We start from the raw sequence: 27996 nt of genomic DNA, 5'->3' as shown, positions 1-27996 counted from the left end.
AGAAATATGTACCTGGACACAATTGATTAAGTTACATGCACATAAACATGCGAGACACACTACTGAACAACTTATTTTGCAGAATTAGAATACTGGTTATTTACTATTATTAGAATATTGTCTCTAAAATATGATATAAACTATTTTACAAATTAATTATTTTGCAAACATTTAATGAAATTGTACAAACCTGATTTTCTTTCGTCCATGATTCCTTCTTGTGAACATAAACAAATGAACGTGGAAAGTTTATGATATTAGTGAAATTCTTATGTTATCACAAACACTTCTGCTGTACTGAAATATTTTCTTATGTTATCATGTACTGAAATGATATTCTCTATAATCTATAGCACTGCTAATTTGTTCAGATAAAGGGGGCATATGTTTCACATTGAGTGTTTTGCTAAGAAGGAAAGGGGCGTAATTGGCAAATACTACCTTATACATCAGTTTTTGAATACGTTTTGCAAAAAAAGTTGAGAATGAAAAGGGCATATTTGTCAAATCTGCCCTTTTACCGTTAATTTAGTTTCACTTTAGACATTTTACCGCTCATTAAAACTTAAAAATAGTTGTTATGGCCTTTGATTTCTAATCAATAACAAAGTCAATAAATGGAATAAAGCCAATATATTTTTACAGAATATGCACATTGCTATGTGTATCACAGAAATGTTAAACTCTGATTTTCGGCAAAATGTTAGTTACGACCTTTTACCACTCAGGTGACGATTTCTTGATTCAAATACTTTAAAAAAATAGTTAAAAATACTTTATACTAGAAAAGACCGAGTCCTCAGATCGCCCAAAACAGCGAAATTGAAAGTGCTGCAGACTCAGTTTGATCGGGCCGTAGTGGTAAATGTAAGCTATATCGTCTACATCCCCATATCACCGTCTTAAGATAACAACGTAATGTTTTGTTCTGGAAAATTATATTCTGTTTACGTACACTATTCATGTTAATTAAATTACATAGATATAATACGTTACAATTCTTTGCAGAAACGACCATAAGGTTATGAAAACTGAAAACTAAGTTTCTTATACACATTAATGTATACATGTATGTCAAGAATGTATTGATTGTTGGCTAACAATGAGACTATGAATTCAAGAATATAGCATCGCATTTGAAGTCAGTATTATATAAACGTTCATACAACATGTTTATTTTCATTGTAAATAAATAAATAAATAAATAAATACGAATATTTGTTTATTTTCTAGCTGAAGCTATGGCAACTTCAGACAACGAAAGGTATTTGAGGTATATTCTGTTGTTGGGAAAAGGAGGACCATTGGTGTTGAAAGGGATTTTAAAACGTGAAGCCCAAAACGTTGGAAAACCATTATCACAAATTCTGTTGAACAATAGTGGCAAACTTCGTCAACTAATACGGAATGACAGTCAATACGATCGCATATTTCCATCAGCAGGACCTGTCAATGATGACCTAGATAACTGGGATACATCACTATTGTGTTTAGTAATTCTGAATATATTTAGAAGCAGCCTTACTTCTAAAGAACGAGCTGATATAAGGATTCTTCGCGATTTTAGAAATGAAATTCAAGGACACAGTGCATCACTTGCATTATCTGAAGGTGAATATAATGAATATAGAAGTGATCTGATAATCGTTCTTCTAAAGTTCTCGTCAAGAATTGATCGCCAATACCATGACGAATGTCAAAAGTTAATTAAATCAACCAAGTCTGGGCCTATAGAAATATCTTCAACATTGGATGACTTCAAAGAATTTCAAACCGAACTCTTGACATTAATTAAAGCTGACTTTGGTGCCAACAGTATTAAATTAGATGACATATGCAAAGAAATCAAGAAGATACAAGGTTAAAATAAATAAGTTTTTCATCTAAATTTCTAAAATAACAACATATTTTTGTGAAAAAGTAGACTTTTTGTGTAATGATATTTTATGTGACGAAATGATGATTTGAAAAACCGAAAGTCTGAACTAATTAGTTCACAGTTAATTATATAAGTACAAATTGAAACGTCATAAACTTTTAAAGATAAATGGAACTTGTCTCTATATATCAAAATATACTCACATTAAATAGTTAAGTTACCACACGAAACAGCTATAAAATCGATTTTATTTTTCTAGGTACGACTGTGCAACAAAAGGAATTGGCTGAGGAGAACCATCATCGTTTGTGCCAAATGGAGCAGAGTCAAGACGAAATAAGACAAAAAGTAGAAGGTAACATTTTATTGCTCATGTTTAAAAGCGGATTATTTAAAATATGCCATTACTTTATCTATTTAGTTATGAAAGCTCAGTCCATTATAATCATTTTTTTTAGATAATTGGCGATTGAAGCAAGTTAAAATTGATAGGTAATACACTTTTAACGATAATTGAAACTTGCCCCTATATATCAAACGATACTCACATAGCCTCTTGTGAAATTGCTACTTTATGCAATGTGTATGTTAAGAACTTAAAACATGTATGTAATCATGTTTAATTGTTAAAACAGGACTTAAATAAATTTTAAAAAAATAGTTATAAAATGGATTCTATCACTTAAATTGCATGCGTTTAGTTACGAATGTGCAACAAAAGGAATTGGCTGAAGAGAACCGTAGCTATTTCTGCAAAATGGAAATGAGACAAGATGAATTAAGACAAATGCTAAAGGGTAACATTTTAATGCTCATGTTTTAAAGCAGATTATTACAAAAATGCCATTATTTTATCTATTTATTTGTGAAGGCCGTGTGCATAATAATAATGTTTTTAACTAAATGGTGATTGAAAAAGATACATTACAAGATTACTCTGGTTTATATAGTTTATATAAGGCAATTTAAATTTTGATTTAATTGACGCAACCATAAAAATAAAAACTAAACCAAGTATATTTATCAATAAAATGTAAAAGCAAGTTTTTCAAAAAATTACACTTATCAATTAATCTTGTTATTTGTTCTCATTATCTCATTTTCTATTGTAATAAAACAAATCTCTTGTATTTTACAATGTTTTACATTAGACTCCTGCGAGCTAAAGAAAAATTTTAGATACACAAAATAATGGATTTGGAATTTTTGGAGCTTTTTTCCTAATATACCTCTTGCTACTTGCCAGCAAAAAATTGTATTTGTAAAAAAAAAACTGGTTTGATAGAATGACTTCAGATAAATAAAATATAATAATAATTCTCAGACAACCAATTACAATTACAGCGTGTTAATATGTTAAACAATGTTAACACTAATGATGCAATAAAAGAATAAAAAAATCATAGTTATTTTATCAAGAAATATCTTCACTTATGATATTGAGTATCATTATTCATTATGGAATGGTATTTTTATTCTGAAACCTGATTTTTAGTGTTGCTGAAAAGAAAAGCTGAAGCAAGTACTAATGGCAATACAGATATTCAAGAAGGTAATATATTAACAAGTGAATATCCTTTTTTAAAAATTTCTCAGGTTTACATTTTAATTACCTGTACATGTTCTACTTTTGCCTTTTAATCAGATTAACTTTTCTGAAACAATCATACATGTAAAACAATCTATAGTAAAAACATTGATTTTATGAACATTTTGTTTGTTTTCTTTCTTAAGATGTTGAAACAAAATTACATGCCCAAAGCAAAAATGATGATACTGCTTCTTCTGCTGAGGATATGCTTGTTCAGAAAATAAACGAACTTCTTCGAGAAGTCAACAGTGCACCTGAACCTAAAACAATTAATGAGGAACATGTTCGGGGACGCGTGCAAAGATATCTACAGGCTAAGAAACTTTGTCCAAATGATAAAGAATTGACACTTGCCGTAATGGAACTGATGATTGATGTATATAAGCAATCGGGCACTACAATTCTCCCTGCAGACAAATGCTGTATTCGATTCGTGGTAAGGTGTAAATCATACACAGGTCTACTTGGACTTCTAGAATATCTAGAGAGTAAGGTATTCGATCAGCGCATTCAAGACATAACAACCGCCTTGAGAAAACAGACAGAAATATCAGTATTTCTTACAGTGGTGGTTTCAGCTCATAGTTTGCAGCGAATCAAGAACAATCTAAGTAAGTTTATCTTCTGTGGTAGAGTTTTATGTTTGTTGCAACAAAACAAATATTGATTTTCCTTTAACTGTCATAAAAGGATTGTTGAAGTATGAATGCATTTAGAACGTTATTTCGCTCAATAATGAGAATGTTAAGAAAATTTGATTTTAAATATGATCATGTCAGTTTTACATCTGGTCCCATGTTCACTATAATAACGTAATTTGTAAATATTAATTCAGGTAAACGTGGAATGATTTATTTTTAAAAGCTGATAAAGTATCACTAAAAGTCCATTATGCCTTAGAAATGCTTTTATCTTTTATTTCCCAAAAGACTTTTAATTTTGATGTACATTTATTAGTTTCTGGCTAAATACCCGAGCCATGTTTTTCATCTGTGGCTTTTAGCGTTTAATACAGTTATAGTAAATTAGTATTTTGTATGGAAGTCAATATACTACTTTGTTTACATTTTTCTACAATTATGGCAAATCATTTCATATCTAATGCTAGTTTCTTCACGTAACAAACATCTAATATTCTCTAAAACCATATTATTTAAACATTAGAAAATTCATGTTTGGTCTTTCAAAAGAAGTAAAAATTAATTTGTTTCTGAGGCATAATATGCTTTTAAGATAATTATTTAATTAAATAGCACTTTCAATAGACAACTTCAAACTAGGTCAGAATAGAAACAAATATCATTTAAAACACATAAAACTTTAAGAATAAAAAATACAATGTATACACTATGCTTGTTGACTATTTAGATAGATGTAACATTATGTTATTAATTTCAACATTTCAGCGCAAAATCAGGTAGCGACAGGGTCTTGTAAACCACGAAACAGGACTGTAACTCTGCCCGTCCGTAGTAGAAATATAAGAAGTATTGAACATGTATGGAAATTATTCCAGGAGGGGGATATAAATTCCCATCTTCTAAACATTTCTAGAATTCTGTCAACAATAGTTGGTGATAATATAGAAATAACGTCCTCTATCAATTTGAAAAAGTTAAAACAGTCGCTGCAAAACATTGGTCAGTATTTAGTGCAGTTTATTTAGTATTAAATAATCATTTGATGATAACTATTGATAAAGTTTCTTACTTTTGTGAAATACTAGTCACATTTGATTACATTTAATTAGTTATAAATACTTTAATCATGTATGTTATGCAATAAATTAAATTTTGTCAAAAATATCTATTGATACGTTCACGACTTTGTTACCAACACACTAGTACAATGTGTGTAAGCTTCTCTGTGTAATGAAAATATGTACCGATCAAATTACTGAAGTTTTGGAAATACCACTTGTATAGTAATGGTTCTGACTAAATATTTTTACTTTAATCTATTACTTATTTTGTAAAAAAAATATTGAAATTTCTTTTTTACTTTCAGAATCGAACACCGCTCATACAAGTGATGATGAATCTAAAACAGTAACATCGGAAGAAAAACTAGACAAAGTATCTACATGTAGGTAAGTGTGTCTCTTAAGCAAGCTTTAAAATTATATTTGTCTCCCCTCCCGCAACTCATGCCAGTTTTGGAAGGGTAGATAGGTCAATAAAATATTTATTTCATTTATCGAAAATGTTTCTATCAAAATTATATGGAGTTCATATAAATTTAGAATGTGAAGCATCAGTTTAAGATTAGTACACTATCATTTAGTTTTATTCAAAATATATACCAGTTTGTATATTAACAATTAAAGAAAACATGAGACAGATACAAAAATGTGATTATCATTAACACTCTCTGCTTCCATGTTTATTAAAAAACATCCTTGCAAAAATTAGGCAGCTGTGATTTTTTGTGGGTAGGTAGCCAGAGTGGAAACAAACACTATTTTATTATAGGCCTTACAATAAAACATTACTATGTTGTTTATAAGTTTGGTAATACTAATAAAACGAGAGAATGAACTATGTATTCCAATGTTGATAAAAACAATTGTAATACATGTACTAGATATTATTTGTTTATAAATATACAGATTTGGTTAAATGTCAGACGATAGGCGCTAATATATATCTTTATATTCGTATCTACTTGTAACAAAATGTTCTGAGTGACAGATGAAGCATTTTTATGCTCACCTAAGGATGAGCATTAAGTCGCCGCTTTGTCTGTCCTCTCTAATGGAACAATTATAATGTGGCAGACGGACAATAATTATGTTACTGTTCTTTCTCTTTGATGTCATTCATTCCATAATGCTTTCATTTGGCTATTTTCTTTTTTGTGACTAAAAAGAACAATAGAGAGCACAATAGAGTAGCCTCGTTAGAACATCCGTCCGTCCGGCCGTCGGCTATTCTGGTCCGGAACATAACTTTTATGAGAAATTATAAGAGGTATCAACATGAAACTTTGTAGGTATATAATTCTCATTTAGTCGTTGTGCAGTACAAAAAAAACCGTAACTCTGTTTTGCCTTATTATGGAGTTATTGCCCCTTTTTATTTTTATACTATGAACATTGTCCGTAATACAACTCTAAAACTATAAGAGATATCAACATGAAACTTTGTAGGTAGATAGATCTCATTGAGTAAAAGTAAAGTGCAAAAATCGTAATTCTGTTTTGCCTATTTTGGAGTTATTGCACTTTGTTCATTTTTACACTTTGAATTTTGCTCGGGACATAACTCTAAAACTGTAAGAGTTATCAACATGAAACGTTTTGAGTAGATATATCGCATAAAGTAGAAGTGCAGTGCAAAAAAGTAACTCTGCCTTGCCTAATTTCGAGTTATTGCCCTTTCTTCATTTTTATACTTTGAACTTTGTCCAGGACATAACTCTAAAACTAAAAGATAAATCAACATGAATCTTGTTGGTAGATATATCTCATCGGGTAATTGGGTAGAAATGCAGTTGAAAAGAATTGTAACTCTGTCTTGCCAAATTTTTGAGTTATTGCCCTTTGTGAAATTTTACGCTTTGAACTTTGTCCGGTTAGCTCTGAAACTGAAACTGAAAGAGGTATCAACAAGCAAGAGACTTTGTAGGTAGATAAATCTCATTAAATAGATGTACAGTGTAATATTACAGTAACTCTGTCTTGCTTAATTTTGGAGTTAATACCCTTTGTTCATGTTAACACTTTGAACATTGTCTAGGACATAGTTCTGAAAGTATAATACATATTAATAAGACACGTTGTAGGTAGATAGAGCTCATTCGATACAAGTGCAGTGCAAAAGAACCATAACTTTGCTTTGCCTTATTTTGGAGTTATTGCCCTTTATTAAATTTTTACACTATGAACCTTTTTCCGGGACATAACTTTGACACTACAAGAGGTATACTTTTTTGTGTCCAAAACCTATTCGTGGAGCATCACCCGGTTCAACCGGTTCTTGTTTTTTTTGCATTTTTTTTTATTTCATTATATACTGAAATTTCTCCATTAACAAAACAACTTTTCAAGTTAATTCTTTGTTGTACTTTCAATTTTAGCTTATAATGATTTAATAATTTATGGACAAGGAATTTTACTGTTATTTATCAAAACTGTAACATGTTACAACTGAGAGTGGAAGCCTTAGCCATCAGCATAGACTAAGGCCAGTTTGTGCTTCTATGCACTCTTGTAGGCTCTATACTGTTGGAAGCTTACTTTTGTGCATTTTGATATTGAAATCCCTAAATTTTCAATGGACTGTTCTACATCATTTAAAGCTTGGAAAATCCAATACACAATGTAAGCAGTTTAACAGTTTAGTATCAATATTCTTTCTAAAATATGTTTCCTGCTTGCATTTTGACATTGAAATTCCTTATATTTTAAATGGACTGTTCCACATTCAAAACTGGACAATTCCATTAAACTTAGTCAGCAGTGGAAGTAGTTAAGTTTGACCTAATGACAATGTCATAGCAAAAACCAAAACAACAACAAAAAAAATATTTAAAGGATTCAAAGTGGTTTAGGTTGTTTTAACTCCAAGCTGCTGGCCCCTAATTTCTTTGGGTGTTTAATCCGTGATAATAATAGTTTTGAAAGGTTTCGGGACATTATTTGAAACATTTAATTTCCAGGCAGCTTCCTGTAACAAACTACTGAAGCAACACAAGAAAGCATAGAATATTGTGACCAAAGTATGGTTTGAATTAACACTGCCTGGGTTTGAAATACTGATACCTCAGCCAATATGCCATCAGTCTCTTTCTGTAGAATAAGCTTTGATACAGTCCAAAATTATTTTGCAAATTTTAGTAAGTTACTGAGTTTTGATATATAATTCCCTGTAGACATTTATCAGAATTTTTGTGACGTTAGAAATTTCCATCTTGCAGGATGTTTGTAAAATACACAAAATCAAACATAAACTGAGCGTTTGAGATTTTATATGTATAGAGAGGGGAGAGGTTCCTGAAATTAAAATTGAGCATGTCTGAAGTTTTGGAAGTGCTGAATGTTAATTGATCAAAGCTGCACTGAGATAAAACCAAACCAAATTTCAATTTCTCTTCTGATTTGAAATCAATGATGATAAGAAAGTGGGGTTTTTTTATTATAGAGTAAATCATTTGATGCAACGAATATGTTATCATGTAGGTTTTAGAGTGACATTATGCTATTGTTTTCGTTCATGTAATTAGATATATGTTTAAAAATATTGACTATTTCAATGGTGATTGACCAATAATTGATAATAACAAATTTCTGTAAGTGATAACATATAAAAAAAACTGCTTAAACTATACAAAGATTGCCCATCTCTTTTTATCAAGTAATTGTTACTGATAGATTCTGATGGACATATAATAATAATGATAATAGTAATAATTTCAAAATGAATGAGTCTGCAAAAAACTGTACATGATATATTTACACACTTCCGGCACTTAAGCTAAGTGAATATGCTATATTACACACATAATGTAATTATTAAAAAAAAAAAAAAAAACACTTGCTGATTCAGATCATGGAAATGTGTACTTTTATAAATAAGCTGCAAATATCATGACAACACACATTTGAAACTAGTTTCACTGAATAGTACTCATTGTCAAAATGAGATAAAAGGCACTATCCTACATGTTAATATATGAAAAAATAATCAAATTAGCCTTTAAAGTTTGATCCACTTTGAAATACTTTAATTGAAACACTTAACATATTCAAGGACCATAATGACTTTTCCAGGCAGCTTATGTGACGGATAAAGGTTCAACGATCAAGGTTTGACTTTTTTTGACAAACTTGACTTATATTGAGGCTGACTTTACATAAAGCAGATTTGTCTTAGTGTTGCTTTTATTAATAATTCACTTTATAGCCTTTATTGTCAAAAGTGTTGACCTAACCTGCTGAAATTGCCCTGAATCAATCTGTCCTGAAAGATTCAAATAGACACATTTAACTGTTTAACTTTTTTAGGACTTATCAACTTTTCAATTTTAGTTAGACATAATGTTATACTATGATATCATAGTTAATTTCTTTTGTATATTTTCAGTACCAGTGACCGAGATGTTGCCAACAAACAAGCCCATTCTGATGCTCCGTTTGATAAACGTAGACAGAGGCAAGGTTCCTCCGATTCCTCCAGTAGTCACTCTTCCGAGAAATCCGGGAGTACAGATGACAGGTATATTTTATTTTTACATTTGCTACTTCGTAAACAATCAATCTCATCTTATTATTAATGTAGGAACAGCTTTTGGTTTTATTTAACAAGAAACTTTGTAGGTAGATAGATCTCATTAAATAGATGTGCAGTGCAAAATTACAGTAACTCTGACTTGCTTAATTTTGGAGTTAATGTCATTTTTTTCATTATAACACTTTGATTATTGTCCAGGACATAGTTCTGAAAATATGATACATATTAACAAGACACGTTAAAGGTAGATATATCTCATTCGATAGATGTGCAGTGCAAAAGAACCATAATTTTGCCTTGCCTTATTTTGGAGTTATTGACCTTTGTTCATTTTCACACTATGAGCCTTTTTCCGGGACATAACTCTGACACTACAAGAGGTATACTTGTCCAAAACCTATTCGGGGAGCACCACCCGGTTCAACCGGTTCTTGCTTTTTTGCATTTTTTTAATTTCTTATATACTATAGTTTCTTCATTAACAAAAACACTTTTCAAGTTTATTCTTTGTTGTAATTTCAATTTTAGCTTATAATGATTAAATTATCAACTTTTCGATTTTAGTTAGACATAATGTTATACTATGATATAATAGTTAATTTCTTTTGTATATTTTCAGTACCAGTGACCGAGATGTTGTCAAAAAACAAGCCCATGCTGATGCTCAGTTTGATAGACGTAGACTGAGGCAAGGGTCCTCGGACTTTTCCAGTAGTCACTCATCCGAAATATCCCGGAGTGCAGACGACAGGTATACCATATTTTTACATTTCCTTCTTTATAAACAATCAATCTTATCTTATTTATGTAAGAACAGCTTTTTGTTGAAATATCAGTTATATGTATCAGAGGCATATGGTAATTGACATTTTGTTATGAGATTTGCATAACAATAGAGGAATAAATGGTTACAGCAAATCACATACCAGTTATTGCATTTTGGAGTGTGGTATTGGACTTTTGGCTAATAATTTAAAAACATAAAATTCTGTTATTATCATTTCAACCGGAATACTTATTTCCGGTATTTATCTTTCAGTCACTAAACATGCTGAATACATTTGGATTTCCACTCAGAATTTCCATATTTTAAATTGAAGAGCTAAGAATTCAATGTAAACCCCATTTCCTCACCCTTATTTCCTTAAGTTGATTGAAAAAATCATTGTAGCGTGAAGTAAGATTTTGTGCATATACACGCTGGGCTTGGGTTGGATTCATACTTGTTACAAGTTGTTTGGGAAAGGCAAATCATTGTGGCCACTAGCTTATTATTGCTGTCTGAAAATGGTCTGGAGTGTTTCCTTTTCTATTAAGTCAGTAATATTTTCCCCTTGTGGCTGGGGGGGGGGGGGGTGCCGTTAAGGGTTGAGGCACCAGAATTGTAGCCATCGTTTATCCATGCGTGATCGTAAGAGATGACTAAATGAATTTGAATTACTGGACTCTATCCAGCAGGTGAGGTGGTTTTGACCCCTGGTGTTCAACCTTCAAGGTCAAGGTTATTAATAGTAAAAGTTTGTAACACCCAAGGATATCCAAAATTTTTTTTTATTTTTTTATTTACTTTTTTATTTTTTTTTGTTGAAGCGCCATATGACCTAAATTGTATTTGGCTTATACAGAATTTATTTTAGTTCGATTGTGTAGGAAGCTATAAGCTTATAGACACACTTTCGAATTCGTTCCTGGAACCAACCAGTACTGAGCAATGAGTGTAAAGTTTCTTGCTTAAGGAAACAACGACTTGCCCCTGACGGGATAAATTGTATTTGTGCATCATAAAACCGAACAAACAAACATATTTTGAAATTTTACTCAAATTTAAAATCCAGATTAAAAGATAAACAAGTCAATTTAAGATATTTTACGAGCAAAGGTTAACAATGTTAGGTTTATATATAATTAAAAATAATCGGGAAAGAATCCTCCAGTATTTCAAATTCGTAAAAAAAGATTTATCTGTTTTATTTATTATAATAGCATAAAGGTTATACTCACTCAGGAGTTGTAACATTTATTTATGAGTAGAACATATTCTTTATAAATTTTGTGATTTATGTTTTTAAGAGAATTATACAGAATTTGAAGATCAATATTTTTAACAGTCATATTTATTTCATTACTTATACGATAACTTAAGTGCTTTAACTGAGCATTGAATAATTTGTTATGAGGGATGGAGTTTTACATGCAAAACGTAAGGCTTGGGGCTTTCACTTTTTTGAGGAGTGTACCTTTCAAGTGTATTATTTCAGGCACAAACGGGCACCTGAGTAAAATCACTAACGTTCAATAACCTGGCCGGATAGCTTCTTCACATGAAAGAATCCAAAGTCCCTATTTGGAACCCACAACAGTGAGTGGCAAGTGGTTTGAAGTCTACAACATGAACCACTCATCAATGGACGCCTCTATTGTTAAATAAAATATCTGACCTTATACAAAATATTTAAGAAAAAACTACATTTTGTACAGTTCTGTTTTTTTTTCAGAGAATAAAACTCAATAAGTAAAAAATAATCATTGGCTTTAGGAGATGATGACACAGTATTGGATAATGTTGTGAAAGAGACTAAGAGATTTATTGTCTGTGATTTCAGGTTCATGTTCAGCTGCATTTAAACATAGCTACAAAAGAAGACAGAGAACAGTGAGTTCTCGTTATAAGGCCTAGCAGAACACATACTGGGGAAAATGGATAATCGTCCGAAGCAAGAAAAGGAACAAGTCCTGGAGCGTAACTTACCATAGAGAAAGTGATAAGAGTTTTCCACGTGGAAGTTCTTATCATGAGGAATATTCAAGGTCAAGTTTCAAGGAAATTCATAGATCAAGGTCAAATGTTAAAGACTCATCGGCCTATAGTGAAAAGCAACGGGAGATGAGTCCTGGTGAATGGTTATTCCATTTTCGCCATGCAAATTCGAAAAAAGGAAAGGCACAGGATCAAGGCAGAGGTGCCGATTCGAATGATCCAACATTAGACTATGATGATATACTGGCTCAGTGTCAGAAACCAGAAAGACTCCGATTGGCATGAGCCAAGATTCATGAACAAAGGCAATCTGATAAAGTTCATTCGCAAAGTTTCGCGACAGAATTCAAAGTGGATAAAGACAGGAATGAAAAATCTAGGTCTGAATCAGTAAGTAGTGTTTCTTCACAAAAATCTGACAGGGATAGGGTTTACATGGATAAAGCACCTTCCATGTTAGATCAGCAAACACAAAAACGATGAATTAGATATCGAATAGTGAATTTTGATCTAAAAGAATGCTGATAATGATACAGCGTGAAGGTTAAATGAAAAACGGACTTTGAAGCGGTAGATAAACATCAAAGCATGATAGCAGAATACAGAAGGCCTTTATTCTATAGTAGAGTATTTTCTGCTGTTTTTATCTTTTTAGAAGTAACAAACGGTTCCACCCCAATTGTGTTTTGTCTTGGATAATACCTTCCAGCAGCCTATTCCTAGATTACAGAATAAGATAAAGTTTTATTAAATCCGTGCAAAGAGATGGGCACTCTTTAAGTATGGTTAAGATGTTAAATGGATATTTGACCTCGCAAATTGTAAATGGTTCTGCATCCGAAGTTATTAAAAATTTACGATAATAATGCCTATCAAGAAATCGCATCGTTGTCTTTCAAGTGGCAAGGAAATTCAGAGATGTTTGACTGCTTTATATTGGTTTAAATTCCATCCCTGTACTAATGTCTAAATATTAAACATTGATGAAAATTCACGTTTTGCAAAGATTAATGGTCATTTTAGCATATAGTGGTTGAACGAATGCTCTTTAATTTTTGAAATGTTCTCTTACTCAAGTATGATTGGTCATCAATGTATGCGTCACATCCTTAAAGTCAGATATTACCATGTTTATAAGCCTCTGAAAAGTTGCTGGTGAATTTTTCATACCAAATGGCATGACTTTATATTGATACAAACCGTCTGGTGTTACAAAAGCTGATATTTCTTTAGCTCTATCAGTAAGTGGAACTTGCCAAAATCCTTTTAGAAGATCAAACTTTGTAACATACTTTGCTTTTTCAATTTTGTCAATACAGTCATCAATTCTTGGTATAGGAGTTCACTTTACGATAATCTGTACACATTTTTTATGTTCCGTTTGATTCGGTACAAGAATACATGGAGAGCTGCAACTGGTTTGACTTGGTTCAATAAAGTCATTATCCAACAAATACTGAACTTCTTGTCTAAGGTACTTTTGTTTTACAAGATTTGTTCTATATGGATGGTTTTTTATTGGTTCAGAGTTTTCAAGAATGACGTCATGGTGTATTTTATCAGTCCGTGTGGGAATATCAGGAAATAAGTGTTCTTATTCATAAATAAGCTGTTTTAGTTCAACTCGTTTCGACGGTTCTAAGTGAGCAAGTTTTTCATCAGATTTTTCAGAATGTCAGAATTTTCAAGCTTTGCTGAACAGGATCAGCCTTTTCAAAAACTTTCATAACTATTAGATTCAACTAACATTGATTTTGTGGACAGACTTTACAACAGATATAGGTTTTCTATTGTGCTATCTCTGTCAAAATATTCTTTAATATTATATTATGTGGCCCATTTGTTTTTGCTTTTGCCTCCCAGAAGTATATGATAATATAATTTAGGTTGACATTTTTTAATAGTATAAAGGACCAAGTATAATCTTGCCTGTAATTGTTTTCCCAGGTATAGGTAAAAGAGAAGTTCTATACTAGTTAAACTTTTCCTGAGCTTCTCAATATACTTGATTCATTTTTCTTTGGTTGATTTTAAATTAAGATAGATATTCACATGCATTAGTCAACACTTGAAAATCTGAATCATATACCTGAAATTTAAGACATGTCATTTTCAGACAGGAATTTCTCTTTAAGAAGTTTGAAGGGTCTCGGAAGTGTGAGATACAAATTCAAAAGGACTGAGGAAGAGATTCCTGAACAATTACTTAAGCAAATACAAGAATGGATGCCCTTCCAGTCTTTTTTTCAGTTCAAAACATAATGAATTATATATTTTTCAGAGTGTGAAATCTTTCTAAGCCTTACTTTCAGGTGATGGCTGAAGACATATTTGAGTAATTCCCATGTGATGACTGTGGATAAATAGCATAAAGTTTGACCTGATAGCTGTACTAGGTTTGGTAACAACATGGTGAAATATCACCAGAGCCTTGACATAGTTTTTTGGCTTTATATTTTTAAAAGGAATAGCTTCAGGGAAGCGCGTAGAAGCACACATAATAGTTAATAATACTGAGAACCTGATTTACTTTTTGGTAATGGACCCTACACAGTCAATAATATATCTACTTAAAGGTTTCAATTGAGGAATAGGCTGTATGAGCTCAGGTATTGGTTGGTTAGGTTTCAAACTTGACAGTATGACAGATTTACAGTACTAGATACATTTCTTATAAGGCAGGCCAATAATGATATGAGAATTTTATGGTAGGTTTTTTCACACATAATGACCTGCTTGGGTGGTCATGAGCGCAAGTTTAATATTTCTGAGATATGATTTTATGGGAAAAATTTGGTGATTAAGCAGTCCACTCTTCTTCAGCAGGATAATGGCGCTCGCCATTTCCTAATTAAAATCCATTCTTTTCAATTATAACAGGGAATTGTAAAGCTTATTTCATAAAGGCCTTTGAAATTCAAAAAGGACTGAAATCTCAGGGATATTTTGTGTTCCTGGATAAGCTGTGTCCTTGACAGGTGTTGATTGATTTAGATGATTGGTGTAGAAAGTAGATATTGAAAATCTGTCTGGTTCAGGGAGTAGAAGTGAAGAATAAATTATTATTATCAAAAAGCTGACCTATAACAGTATCAGTCAAATATCTGACATAATTGTCTCTTGAATGGTTTAGCCATAAGTGAGTAAAGTGCACATGAGGGGTAATGTCAGAAATTTCTGCCAAGTAGGGATAGGTGTCTGATCCACACAAGTAGTGTCAGTTCAAGTGGATTTTACACTACTTTATCCAGTTAAGTCTACCTAGCTAATAAATGAACCTTTAAATTGTAAGAAACGTATTATACCTACAAGCAACGGCCCAGTTACAATCTGAGGACAAATACAATATTATGAAGAGGGACATTAGAAAAACCACTCTATTCCGAATAAGGAATAGATCGAAGAGTTTTCAGAAAAGGCAGTTGTATTGAAATATAGAGATTGAGAAGCTCCTGGTTCTTAAAATTTTAAGGAGTAGGTGGGAAGTATAGATAGTGACACCGAACATCGAAAGGAATGGTTCATAAATCTCATTAATAGAATAGACTTGGGTTATATGATTTCAAAATTGCATTGTTAACCATACAGACTGAGGTTAGATTGAGTGTAGAACTGTAGTTTGTCTGTATTATTATTCTGCTGTGTTTTTTATAAAATCATTAAACGTTTTTTATTAAAGAGGTTATGATATCATTTTGACTATTGCAGTTTAGTGTCAAAACTTTTTTACAAGTTGGACCTACGCTTTCACTTTTGATTGCATCTGACGAACCAAGTTGGGAGACTCTATGATGGATGTTCGTAAGCCTTGGGGATGAATTGGTCTTAATGTTTCGTCTCTGTGCTTGCGGGCCTTGTAGGTGATTCTTGTTGCTCTGTCTTTGCCTTTAGGTACATTGAATATTATTGTTATGTTGGGTTTACTTTTATATGTTATACTGATATTTTAGGTTTTTAACCTTATTGAACTTTTGTAACATGACAATGTTGAATATTCACCTTGAGCGGGGTATTCATATTATTTCACTGTCTCGTTTATAGGACTAGTGGGGAGAGCGAGGTTTGGTGACCATATAACCGGTTTTAGCACTCCAGAGTCATTTTTCTGCTGCGTTCAAGCGCCCATGTGTCGTCAGCATGTAGTCTTGTTGTTTCATATGTTTGGTGACACTTCTTGTGTATTGTTGCTTTTTCGTCTATACGGTAAGTATTTCCCATTGCCATCTAGTTTTTATTTCTTTGATTAACGCATTCGGTTCCTGTCCTTTGTGGGCCTATTATGTATTTCTTTGAATTCTAATCAGTTACAAATATTTATCATTTAATGATTACGTGTCGTTTGGCTGTCTTTTTATGTTTGGTGGTCAATGGCTCCTTGCATTGGTTCTTGTTGATTGGTATATGGGGTTGCGTTCATTGAACGCCGGCTTTCCTTGTTGATATTGTTTTTTCATATTTTTTGGCTCATAACGTTGCTGTTGCTATTTTAAGGTAGCTCCGAGATAAGATGTCCAGTTTCTTGCAATTGCATGTAAGATGAGATAAGGGACTATGACTTTATGTTCATCAGATGATTTGGTTGGGATATTGACTACTAGATGTGCCAGATAAATTACGAATGATTGGATTATGTCAGGGTTGGACATTACTTTATTTTTAATGAGACTTGTGGGTAAAGAATATCATCAGCTAGACGGGCAGCTTCTTATAAAGTTCTATGTTTCATTAAGAAGATTTAAACATGCAAGTGAAAAAATTTAAACTCTTCAACACATGAGCTGTCTGAGATTTTCATGATTTTTATTAATTTTCTTAGATAACACCACGATAAAGTTGGTTTCTTTCTCTGCAATATCGTGGGTTTGACCAATTTCTTTCTTAGAATTTCTGATTTTTGCTTGTAAGCCTTGGTACTAATATCAACTTTCAAATAATCTTTTACCTTATCTATTTGAGTTTGTTCAATAGTAGTTGTGTAAGATTTACGAGCTTTACAATTAAGACGCTTCTGTAAAAGTATTGTCAGTGCTCTCTTGGCATTTTAAAGTTTTCAGCACGCTTTTAATGAAGAATAGCTTATCATTCTTTTTCCTTGAAGGTGGAAGCTAATATCTTTAGTGACATCAATTTTGTATTCTATTTGTTCAAACCTAATTTGCTCTCTCTATGATTTTTATCTCATTTTTAACTGAAATTCTTCTTCTTCTTTTTTTTCTAATTGTTTCTTCCCATTCTTTTCCAATTTGTTTTCTTTTTTAACTGCTTTTTTTCTTTCTTTTTCCAACTGTTTCTTTCTTCTTTTTCGAACTGCTTTTTTAGTTCAATTTAATTGTAGTTCAAGCTCTGTTATCTTTAATTTCGAAATTAGAGTGTTTTTACAAATGTGAGAAAGTGCTCTTCTCAAATATTTCATACAAAATATGAATCAGAGATTTTGAATTTCTTGTTTACGCATTGGATTTTATTCTGATAGTTATACTTTTTTGCCAGATCAGCAATCAGTTTTTTAGAGAATCTAATACCTCTGGGAAGGTTAGGAAACAAACTTTTAATAAAGACTGAAGCTTCGCTGTTTTACCTTAAGTGGTGTGTTAAAAATAGAATTGAAGGCATACTTAGACTATGATATAAAGATGAGTAAATGTAATGTAATTGTAAAAAAAACTGTTATATAAATCCGAGGAGTCCAAAATTCTTTTACGAGCAGGCGTAACGAAAGAAAGCCGCAAAAACTTGTAAAATAAAATTTTATTCAGAAAATTATTAAGAAAAATTAAATATATTTATGTTTGACAAATACATGACAGTTAATCGAGTTAAATACAGACATTAGATATTCCTAAAATAATACAAAATATTTAATCTATTTTAAATCAAGCTCCATTACTTAAATATCAGTTGGAATATACAAGTATGTGATTGAAGGTACGATGAATTAAAAGGTAAGGTATGAAAAATGACTTTATATATAAGCTAGAAATTCGAACAGTTAACAGTGAATTATATCTAGTTACGTCACAGTAACTGAATAATCTGGAAATTTCTATATGCAAGATCTAATTAGAATTTTCTCAACAGTTAAGAAACGTTCTAGTAATACATGTAGTTATGTTCTAAGAAGTGAAATTGGCAATTAACAAATTGTCAGAGATAATATATATCATGCAATATGTTCTATACTAAAATGCATAATGAATACATGCCCTGACTATCTAATTGTTATCATAAGATTAGTGGTTAAATCTTTGTTATGCAATAAAACAAGAAAGCATTGATGAAGCATAAGGGTCCAGCAAGGAATAGAAGTGAGAGATGATACGTATAGATATAATGATGAAAGAATTCTTTAAAATTTTCATGGTTATTGGTTTTTACCAGAATGAACGGACGAAAGACTTGTATTATGAATTTGATTGGATGCTAAGAGATTAGAATATTACTTGTTATTTTTTTATGATGTGATTATTAATAGCAACGGAGTAACATGTATATAAATATTATACTCATCGAGTGTAACGCATGACAAACCACTTGTGGAACTTGTCTTATATGTTATTTTGGCTTTTAGAGAAAGACCTCTTAAGGGTAGTTACATTAGTAAAAATAGAATGTTTATTATGTTGATCAATTTTTTGAGCCTAATGTTTATTTGCAATAATTTATATAAAAAATACAGATTTTATGAGATATTGTTTTCGCTTCTTTTTTGTGTTTTATGTGTTATTTTAATTGACTTGTATGTTTACTACTTTTTTTTATAATTGTAATAAATTTTAAGATTCATGTCATACTTGACCGAGATTATAAGTTCACGTAACTTTAAAGTCATAAAAGTTAATGGTAAAATCTTCCAATATATAATATTGGTTATTTAAACCATTGTACATGTACATTTGTTTTTTCTTATCATTTTTTAAAATTATAATCATTGAATGATTCATAAAATATCCATTTGCAACTTTGATAATTCCTGGATCTTTTTAACACGAATAAGATTAAATAAAATGTTTCAAGTTGATAGTGTCATATTAATACAAAAAATGTACCTGTTTTTCTCTAAATTATTGTACATATTATTGTTTTTATCTATATTAGATGAAAGAACATACAATTGTTGTTGTTGTTGGTTTTTTTCCCGAATTGTATGTTTTGTATAATTATATATCAATAAATTTGAAGAGTTGATTATTTTATTAATGAACAAACTAGTGACGAACATCAAATTTTGGAAAAAAGTATTTATCTGTAAAAATTTTTGTTCTGTTCTGTACGATTAAACGGGAGAGAAGGCAATAACGTGTGATACATTCGCCGGTATAGTGAATCGGTCCAATAGCGGGAGAGACGGGAACTTACGATAGGAGATCCTCTATAAATAGATTTTCGGAATGTTTAAGGTATCAGTCATCATAAATACATATGTATACAAATGATAAAAAAAAAAAAACGAAGAGACGGAAAAGTTATTTCATTTGAAAATGTTTGCATGCGAAATTCTCCGAGTTCGCTATTCAATTTGTATCCTATTGCGACATTTTCATTTTAATTAATAATAATCAAGGCACTCTCAATTACCATCGGAATGAGTGCGCCTTTTATTATGACGCTAAAAAGGGCTCGAGAAGGTCGCCTTTCACAAAATCTTGATTTCATTTATATATGCCGCGGTCGCGCGGACGGGAGCGCGCAAGGTCAGAGTAGGATTCTATCAATGCAGTTGAGTTAATATTCTGTCCCACCAACGATTTGAATATTCCATTTTTATTTATATATATTGTAAGAAGACATTTAAATGTCATGTTAACCTGACGTCAATATCTCCTAGGCATGTTTTTCAATTTTTTTCATAAAGTAAGTAAATATGATAAAATGTATAAATTATAGTTATCCCGTTGACTTTACGTTGTAACCTGACGTGGACGTCCATTCCAAATGGCGGCGCTCATAGTAGACGTCATTTAGGGTTCGTCCTCAACAATTAGCGTAAAATTGTACTTTTGCATATTATAGAAAATTGATTATTCTTATTTAATTACTGATTCAATATGCCTAAATGTTATCATTAAAAGAAAATGAGAACAAAAGTTTGATGACACAAAGGCATATTTTACTAAGCATTTACTACATCTCATTTTAAAGTGAAATTCAATAACCGATTATAGATTTCTAACACACAAGATTTATTAACTTACCATGATATTATACTGTCGTATTTTATATTCTTATTAAGAGAAAAAGAGCAATGAAGTGATTTGATTAGATAGCTTTTCAATCAAGAGCGTATCTTGAATACCGCAACGCGTCGTAGTGGAACGGAAGAATTTAAAAATGGTTCTTCGCAAATAAATGTTTAATTTACACAATTCTGTAGTTGTCTAAAATCTGTCCATTAGTATGTATCACGTCTATTCCAAAAAGGTTTCAACTTTCACAAGAAATCGCCAACAAATACTATATTATCATGTAAATCTGACAAGAAATATACAGACAGGAGAACTGATGCACTTATACGTTCAGCATTGATTTGCTTGTAACCACAGTGTCTACTTTAACTAAATCCCTCGCTAATGAGAGAACACAGACTCGCGTTAATTCGAGGAAAATGTAAATCATAAGAATATGATAACATTTTTTTCTAGTTAGAGCAATCAAACGTAGTCCTATACACTTGAAGGTCGTAAACACAGATTTAACTTTCCGTCTCTCAAGTCACGAATAATGGTCCAGAAATACGCAGTGATTTGATATTATTAACTAATTAGAATATACGTTCAATAGGCAACAATAAGTTGTGATGTTCTTTTGTAAACTCATTACATATTGTGTTCATATGAATAGGAGATCGATGTCAAAGAGAACACCGGAGTGACGTCCTCAATAATTTTAGCCTCCTAAAAATTTGAAAATATTCAGTGACAAAACAATAAGTTAAACCATATTTTTCCAGCTGAAGAAAAAATACGCGTATTGTCATATTTTTGTAAGCTAAAAGAGTAGGGTTTACAGAAGTCTGAACTAAAGAGATAATCTATTAGGGAAAATCATTTCTGAAAAATATATAAAATAACGTTAGTTTAAAAACATAAAATCAAAACGAAGGTTATATGTAATTAATAGAAGAAGTATTGTACTGTTATATAGATTCATGTCATTAAATGCGTTTAAAATTATTTAAATGTTATCAAAAGTTTTATTATTATATATGAATTGAAGGTGTAATTTTAACAAAATCTGGGTACATACAAAAATTATTTAAAATGCCATGAAGACAAATTTATCTCAACGCTTAAAATTATCTGTATGAGGTTATATATATGCCTAACCAACCTCTGTCAATGCAGAAGTCTTGAATAACGAGATAATATATAGGGAAATTATTTCTTAAAAATATATAAAAAAGTTTAAAAACATAAAATCAAAAGGAAGGTTATATGTAATTAATGGAAGAAGTATTGTACTGTCATATAGATTCATGTCATTGAAGGTGTAATTTTAACAGTTAATTTGCAAAATATGGGTACATACAAAAATTATTTAAAATGCCATCCAGACAAGTTTATATCAACGCTTGAAATTATCTGTATGATGTTACATATGCCTAATTGCCCTCTGTCAATGCCGCAACTGAAATCATCCATAATAAGCGCGAGGCATTTTTGTTGCGTTACTTCTATTATTGATCGTAAATTTGTTCGTATTTTTTAGGAGCTTGTGTCACATAAACACGAGTTTCTATTTCGAGTGTCTAGGAATTATGAACACATTTTCAAATAGTGATAATAATATTTGAAAACATTGTGTAGTTGAACAACGGTAAATTAGAGAATGGAACCCGTTTCTTGAAATTATTGAAATTGGTGGAAACATAGCTGAAAATTATAATATAAGATATTCATTTAGAGTAGATTAGGAAAACCTACCTCTGTCCGAAAATTTATATTTTAACTTATCTTCTATATATATCCTCACGAGTGCAAATTTATTATGAGGTAAAAACAGAATCTTTTCCACGTTTTGCTTCTGAATTTTTGTGTGGCAACCACAATAAAGGTGGGACCATATTAGGTACTACATCCATCATTCCAACTACGAGATTACGAGTAACTAGATATATAGTGTGGAACAACAGGTTCATGTACACTAATAACAAATGACGATGAGTTGGGAAAGTGACATAGTATCAAAATATTAAAAAAGTAATCGTGACATCCTTATCTCATCACATTTAGGCTAATAATAAATATCTCTTTGGTTACAAATAAAATGAACAAAAAATAACTCAACTCTTCATAAATAATTTACAACAAAAAATTTCTATTTCTTGACAGATTAATAAACAAAATTAACTGTAATCTTCTATATTATGACTGTTATATCTCCGAAAGGGTAGCGGTTCGATCTCCCTACTAGTTAATCGTGAGGTCAGTTGAATCAGTCCTATTGTAGAAATAGAACTCTGCTAACTATTATTGCTTATTATTTTAATCTTATAAATATTTAATATTTTTCCGTTCTTCCTCATAAAAAGTTAGATAATTTTGATCCTATTTATCTTCCTTTATCTACTTAATCAATAGATAAAAAGTAAATCTAATTTAAAGTGCATTACGAGTTAATATATAGATTGAAGAAACCATCCGCATATTTTGGACCATGTTAGGCGTGTTTATTGCGCACTTTAGGTTAATAACCCACATATATTCTAGTTCCACAACCATTATGCTGCTTAATGCGCACAATCGAAGTATGTGTGTCAGGCAATGACTAATGTCTCCAGAGGACCTTTCCAAATGGCAACCTTATGATCACAAAATTATAATAGTGAGTGAACGTATTTGTGGACTTACATGGGCTACCTACAGTATATGTAAAATTGACACCTTTTCATCATATATAATTTAAACTTGGATAACATTAATAATTTAAACGCAATTTATACATGAATCTATATAACAGTACAATACTTTCTTATTAAATTTTGTGAGGTCGTAAGACAGCTGCTGAATTAGGCCTTCCTTAGCACCACTGTACAGAACCATATCAATGGAAATAACAAGGGATATATTAACAAAATCTGGGGAAGAAGTAGTTAAAAGCCTGTGCATTAAGAAATTCTGATTAAATGCAACATTCCATGACATCAAAAAGGCTATCCGCTTTCTAGATTATCTTCTAAAAAATGTTGCAAGAAGAGATTATTGTCAGTCGTGGGAGGTTGATAAGCGCATGGAAATCGAAGTAAAGGACCATCAGAAAGATAGGTGACACGGCTTTCTGAAAAACCACCGTGAGCTTAGGGTAAGAGTTGCTCATCCTCTTGAACATGCCTAAGGCCAATTATTACTCAAAGATGCTAGTTGATTCGAATTACTTTAACTTATTAGAGAAGTGTCTCGAAGAAGGGCATCTAAATGTCAAGAACCTGCACGCCATTTTATAATTGTTCAGGATTTTCTGGTAAAGCTTGAATCCTTCAAGAATAAAGTTATAGTACCAAAAGGAATGAGGCATTTATCAGTCCTTATGTAATGTTATCAGGGCATGGTAACATTAATAAATGCAGATTTCTGCCAGTGGACAAACAACCCCTCCTATGCTAATATTCCGCTTAGTGTCTTCCAAGAGAATGCAATGATGGCTTACCAGATTCTTGACAGCTAAGGTCTACTGAAAAGGGATTTGTTACATATTTCATTTGCTAACCCAGATAACTCCACAAATTGAACAAAGCTTAATAATGAGACGGATTAGATATCTAACAGTTTAAAAAATCTGGATCATCGTAAGTCATTAAGTATAGGAGTTATGTCATTCAGGAGTTTTTAAGTAAAAATTTGGATCTACAAAACTGGGTAGAAACTGGCAATGAAGGAATCTTTAGAATGCTAATTTGTCATGACGTTTATAAAGATATATTTCAAAATTCATAGGGATTCTATTCAGCTTAAAAGTAAGTGCAATTTCTAGATCTACTCCATGTGACTCGATGGTCTTGTTCCTTATCATTCATTTTTTAAAGTTTTCTTTCATGCATTGCAACGAAACTGTTACATCTTGTAGATCCAGCTTAGTAAAGTAATCATGAAACGATCCCGAGAACCTCATGTATATTTTAGAAACATGACACGTGCTTTCTCCCGTTCATCATCAAATGAAGAATACTACGACAATGGCTACGGAAAATAAACAACAGAAATTTACCATATAGAAATCACAATTTGATTCCACAAGAAAAGTAGACATTTTAGAGAAAAATCCTGAAAAACCTCGACGGTGACTTTTTTCTAGTTTACATAGTGAAAATCAATGACCCCCGGCGCGGTGCCAATTCTGACCTCAGGGCTTGAGTTTGAACAATCTTGGTAGAGGTTTACTTTGCAAAGTCTCATGCCAAATATTTAACCTCTAGCCTTTGTCAATTCAGAGAAGAAGACTTTATACATATAAAGAACTGTCGCCTTTTGGGCAGGGCAATTTTAACACTAGGGGCATAATTAAAACAACTTAAGTAGAGGACTCATAGATGATAATATATACCAAATATCAAAGCTCTAAGCCTTGTGCCTTCAGACAAGAAGATTTTATAATTTTTTACTATATGTACATAGTGAAAATCAATGACTCCCGGAGGTGGGGGTCAGTTTTGACCCCAGGGCAATAATTTGTACAATCTTGCTTCAGGTTTACTACACAAGGTATCATGCAAAATATCTAACCTCTAGTCTTTGTCAATTTAGAGAAGAAGTTGTTTTAAGTTTTACAATATACATATAAGGAAAACCTATGACACCCGGGGCGGGGCTTATTTTAACACTAGAGGCAAAATTTGAACATCTTTGGGTAGAGTACCTATAGATGATATCATATAAGAAATATTAAAGCTCTAAGCCTTGTATCTTCAGACAATAAGATTTTTTTATTTTTTACTATATGTACAAAGTGAAAATCAATGACCCCAGGGCAACTGATCCAAGGGCTATAATTTGAACAATCTTGCTAGCGGTTCACTACACAATGTTTCATGCAAAATAGCTAACCTCTAGCGTTTGTCAATTTCGAGGAGTTTTTTTTTTTTTAAAGTTTTGACTATATACATATAAGGAAAACCTATGACCCTCGGGGCGGGGCTGATTTTGGCACCAGAGGCAAAATTTGAACAACTTTGGAAGAGTAGCTAAAGATGATATCACATACCAAATATCAAACCTCTAAGCCTTGTACCTTAAGTTAAGAAGGTATTTTAAGTTTTACTATATGTACATATAGTGAAAATTAATGACTCCCGGGGTGGGGCCAATTTTGACCCCAGAGCTATAATATGACCAATCTTGGTAGAGGTCTACCGGACAATGCTTTATGCAAAATATCTAAGCGTTAGGTTATTTGGATCTGTACAAAAAGATTTTTTTAATTTATTCATATAATTCCTTTTTGTTGCCATGGCAACCAGATTTCTGCATGGAATGAAATTTTTTGAACAACTTTGGAAGCCATTTACCCAAGAATCAATCCTGCCAAGTTTGGTTTAAATTGGACTAATGGTTTTTCACAAGAAGATTTTTTAAGTTCATTTTATAATCATTAAAACTCACATACAAACATACATACATACATACATACATACATACATACATACATACATACATACATACATACATACATACATACATACATACATACATACATACATACATACATACATACATACATAACATAACATAACATAACATAACATACATACATACATACATACATACATACATACATACATACATACATACATACATACATACATACATACATACATACATACATACATACATACATACATACATACATACATACATACATACATACATACATACATACATAAATACATACATACATACATACATACATACATACATACATACATACATACATACATACATACATACATACATACATACATACATACATACATACATACATACATACATACATACATACATACATACATACATACATACATACATACATACATACATACATACAAACATACATACATACATACATACATACATACATACATACATACATACATACATACATACATACATACATACATACATACATACATACATACATACATACATACATACATACATACATACATACATACATGCTGCGGTGGCATAAAAACCAAAGGATCAAAAGGATCAAAAGTAGAGACACAAGATACACTTGACAGAAATATGCAAAAGCACTATCTTTAGAACTATGGACATTAACAAAGAAAGTCAAAAGTGATTTTGTGGAACCAGCTGAAACTAAAGATGATAGTAAATTGGATAGTACAGAAGATCAAGAGCAATTAAGAAGAGTTGAAAGAATAGCTATATATAAAGAAAAAGAGGAAAACACTATTACAAATCTCCGAGAAAGGACTGCAAAAGGAGAAAGCTCAGAGTTGCCATCTTTATTCCTATCTAGCAAACCTGAGCAAGAAGATGCTTCTATATTTATATCTAAAAGTTTTAAAGTTGAATCATCTCATAATAAACAAGAAAGCTCAATATCTAGGTCTAGAAGTATGAAACAAGATGCTAGTTACTCTGAAAGATCAAGTCCTGCCTTAGGTGAGCCACATAAAATGCCTTGACCTAAATTAGCAGAACTAGATACACAAAGAAAACCATTAGAAGTAAATAAAGGAACAAGACATATATGAATCTAGCGGACAGAAATATAGTACTGATAATATCATTGACAAATTGCAAGCAATCTATGAAGAAACTTAAAGATGATCATGCTAAAAGGTCAGGTGCAGTTCAAGATAAAAGGGAAAAATTTAAATAAAAAATACTCTAAAAAATTTCAAAAAATGTTTTGAAAATTGGTTTTGGGGAAAGCTGAAAATTTTATAAAAACCCCAAAAGAAATTTTCAAAGTTGTTTGGCCCTTCTTAAAAAATCTTCTCGAAAAAGTTTCAATAAAACCAAAGTGTGTGAAAAAAAAAGGGGCCCCAGTTCTATTTAAAAAAAGAAACAAGTGAAAAAAAACTGTTTATGGCATTTAAAAGGGAACATTCCCAAAAAGGAAAAACAGAAAAAAAAAATTTAAATTTTGGGGCTTTTGGGAAAACTTTGTTTAAAATAAAAAAAGAAAAAAAATTTCCTGAAAAAAAAAAGAGAGGAAAAAAAAAAAATTTTAAAAGATAAAAAAGGGAAAGTTAAAATAAAAATCGATTCAGAAAGAGATAATGCTGAAACTTCGGGCAAAAATTTCCCAAAAGGAATTTAAAACCTTTCTGTAAAAAAATTTTGAAAGGTACAGGTTCCACTGTGACAGATACAGAAAAAGTTAAAAAATTTAAGGGGTAAAAGGAAACATTTTTAAAAAAACGAAAGGGGGGGGGTTAAAAAACATAAAGAAGTATAAAATAAAAGGGGTGAAAGGGAAAAGATTTAAACCTCTAATGACTGCTGAAAAAACAAAAGTAAAGAAAAAAAAGTTGCTGAAAATATTGAAAAAGAAGAAAATAAGTTTTTTGAAAGAT

The 27996-nt window shown here is 31.4% G+C and overlaps 1 protein-coding gene across 1 annotated transcript; it reads left to right on the top strand.

Moving 5' to 3' along the window:
• Positions 1-1237: 1237 nt before the first annotated feature.
• LOC132757829 (uncharacterized) lies at positions 1238-27076 on the top strand (the record flags this gene model as incomplete). The annotated part of the gene is made up of 11 exons (XM_060749305.1): positions 1238-1860; positions 2139-2234; positions 2581-2676; positions 3375-3431; positions 3614-4081; positions 4877-5110; positions 5478-5559; positions 9554-9685; positions 10320-10451; positions 12455-12737; positions 26689-27076. Coding segments are annotated over exons 1-11 (2587 nt in total), but the record flags the coding sequence as incomplete, so codon positions are not given.
• Positions 27077-27996: the final 920 nt, after the last annotated feature.

This window comes from Ruditapes philippinarum, unplaced genomic scaffold (assembly GCF_026571515.1).
Source record: "Ruditapes philippinarum isolate M1 unplaced genomic scaffold, ASM2657151v2 ctg14393_1_1_1_1, whole genome shotgun sequence".
Taxonomy (NCBI): Eukaryota; Metazoa; Mollusca; class Bivalvia; order Venerida; family Veneridae; genus Ruditapes; species Ruditapes philippinarum.
Note: the sequence above shows the minus strand (reverse complement) of the source record. Positions and strands in the feature narration are given on the sequence as shown.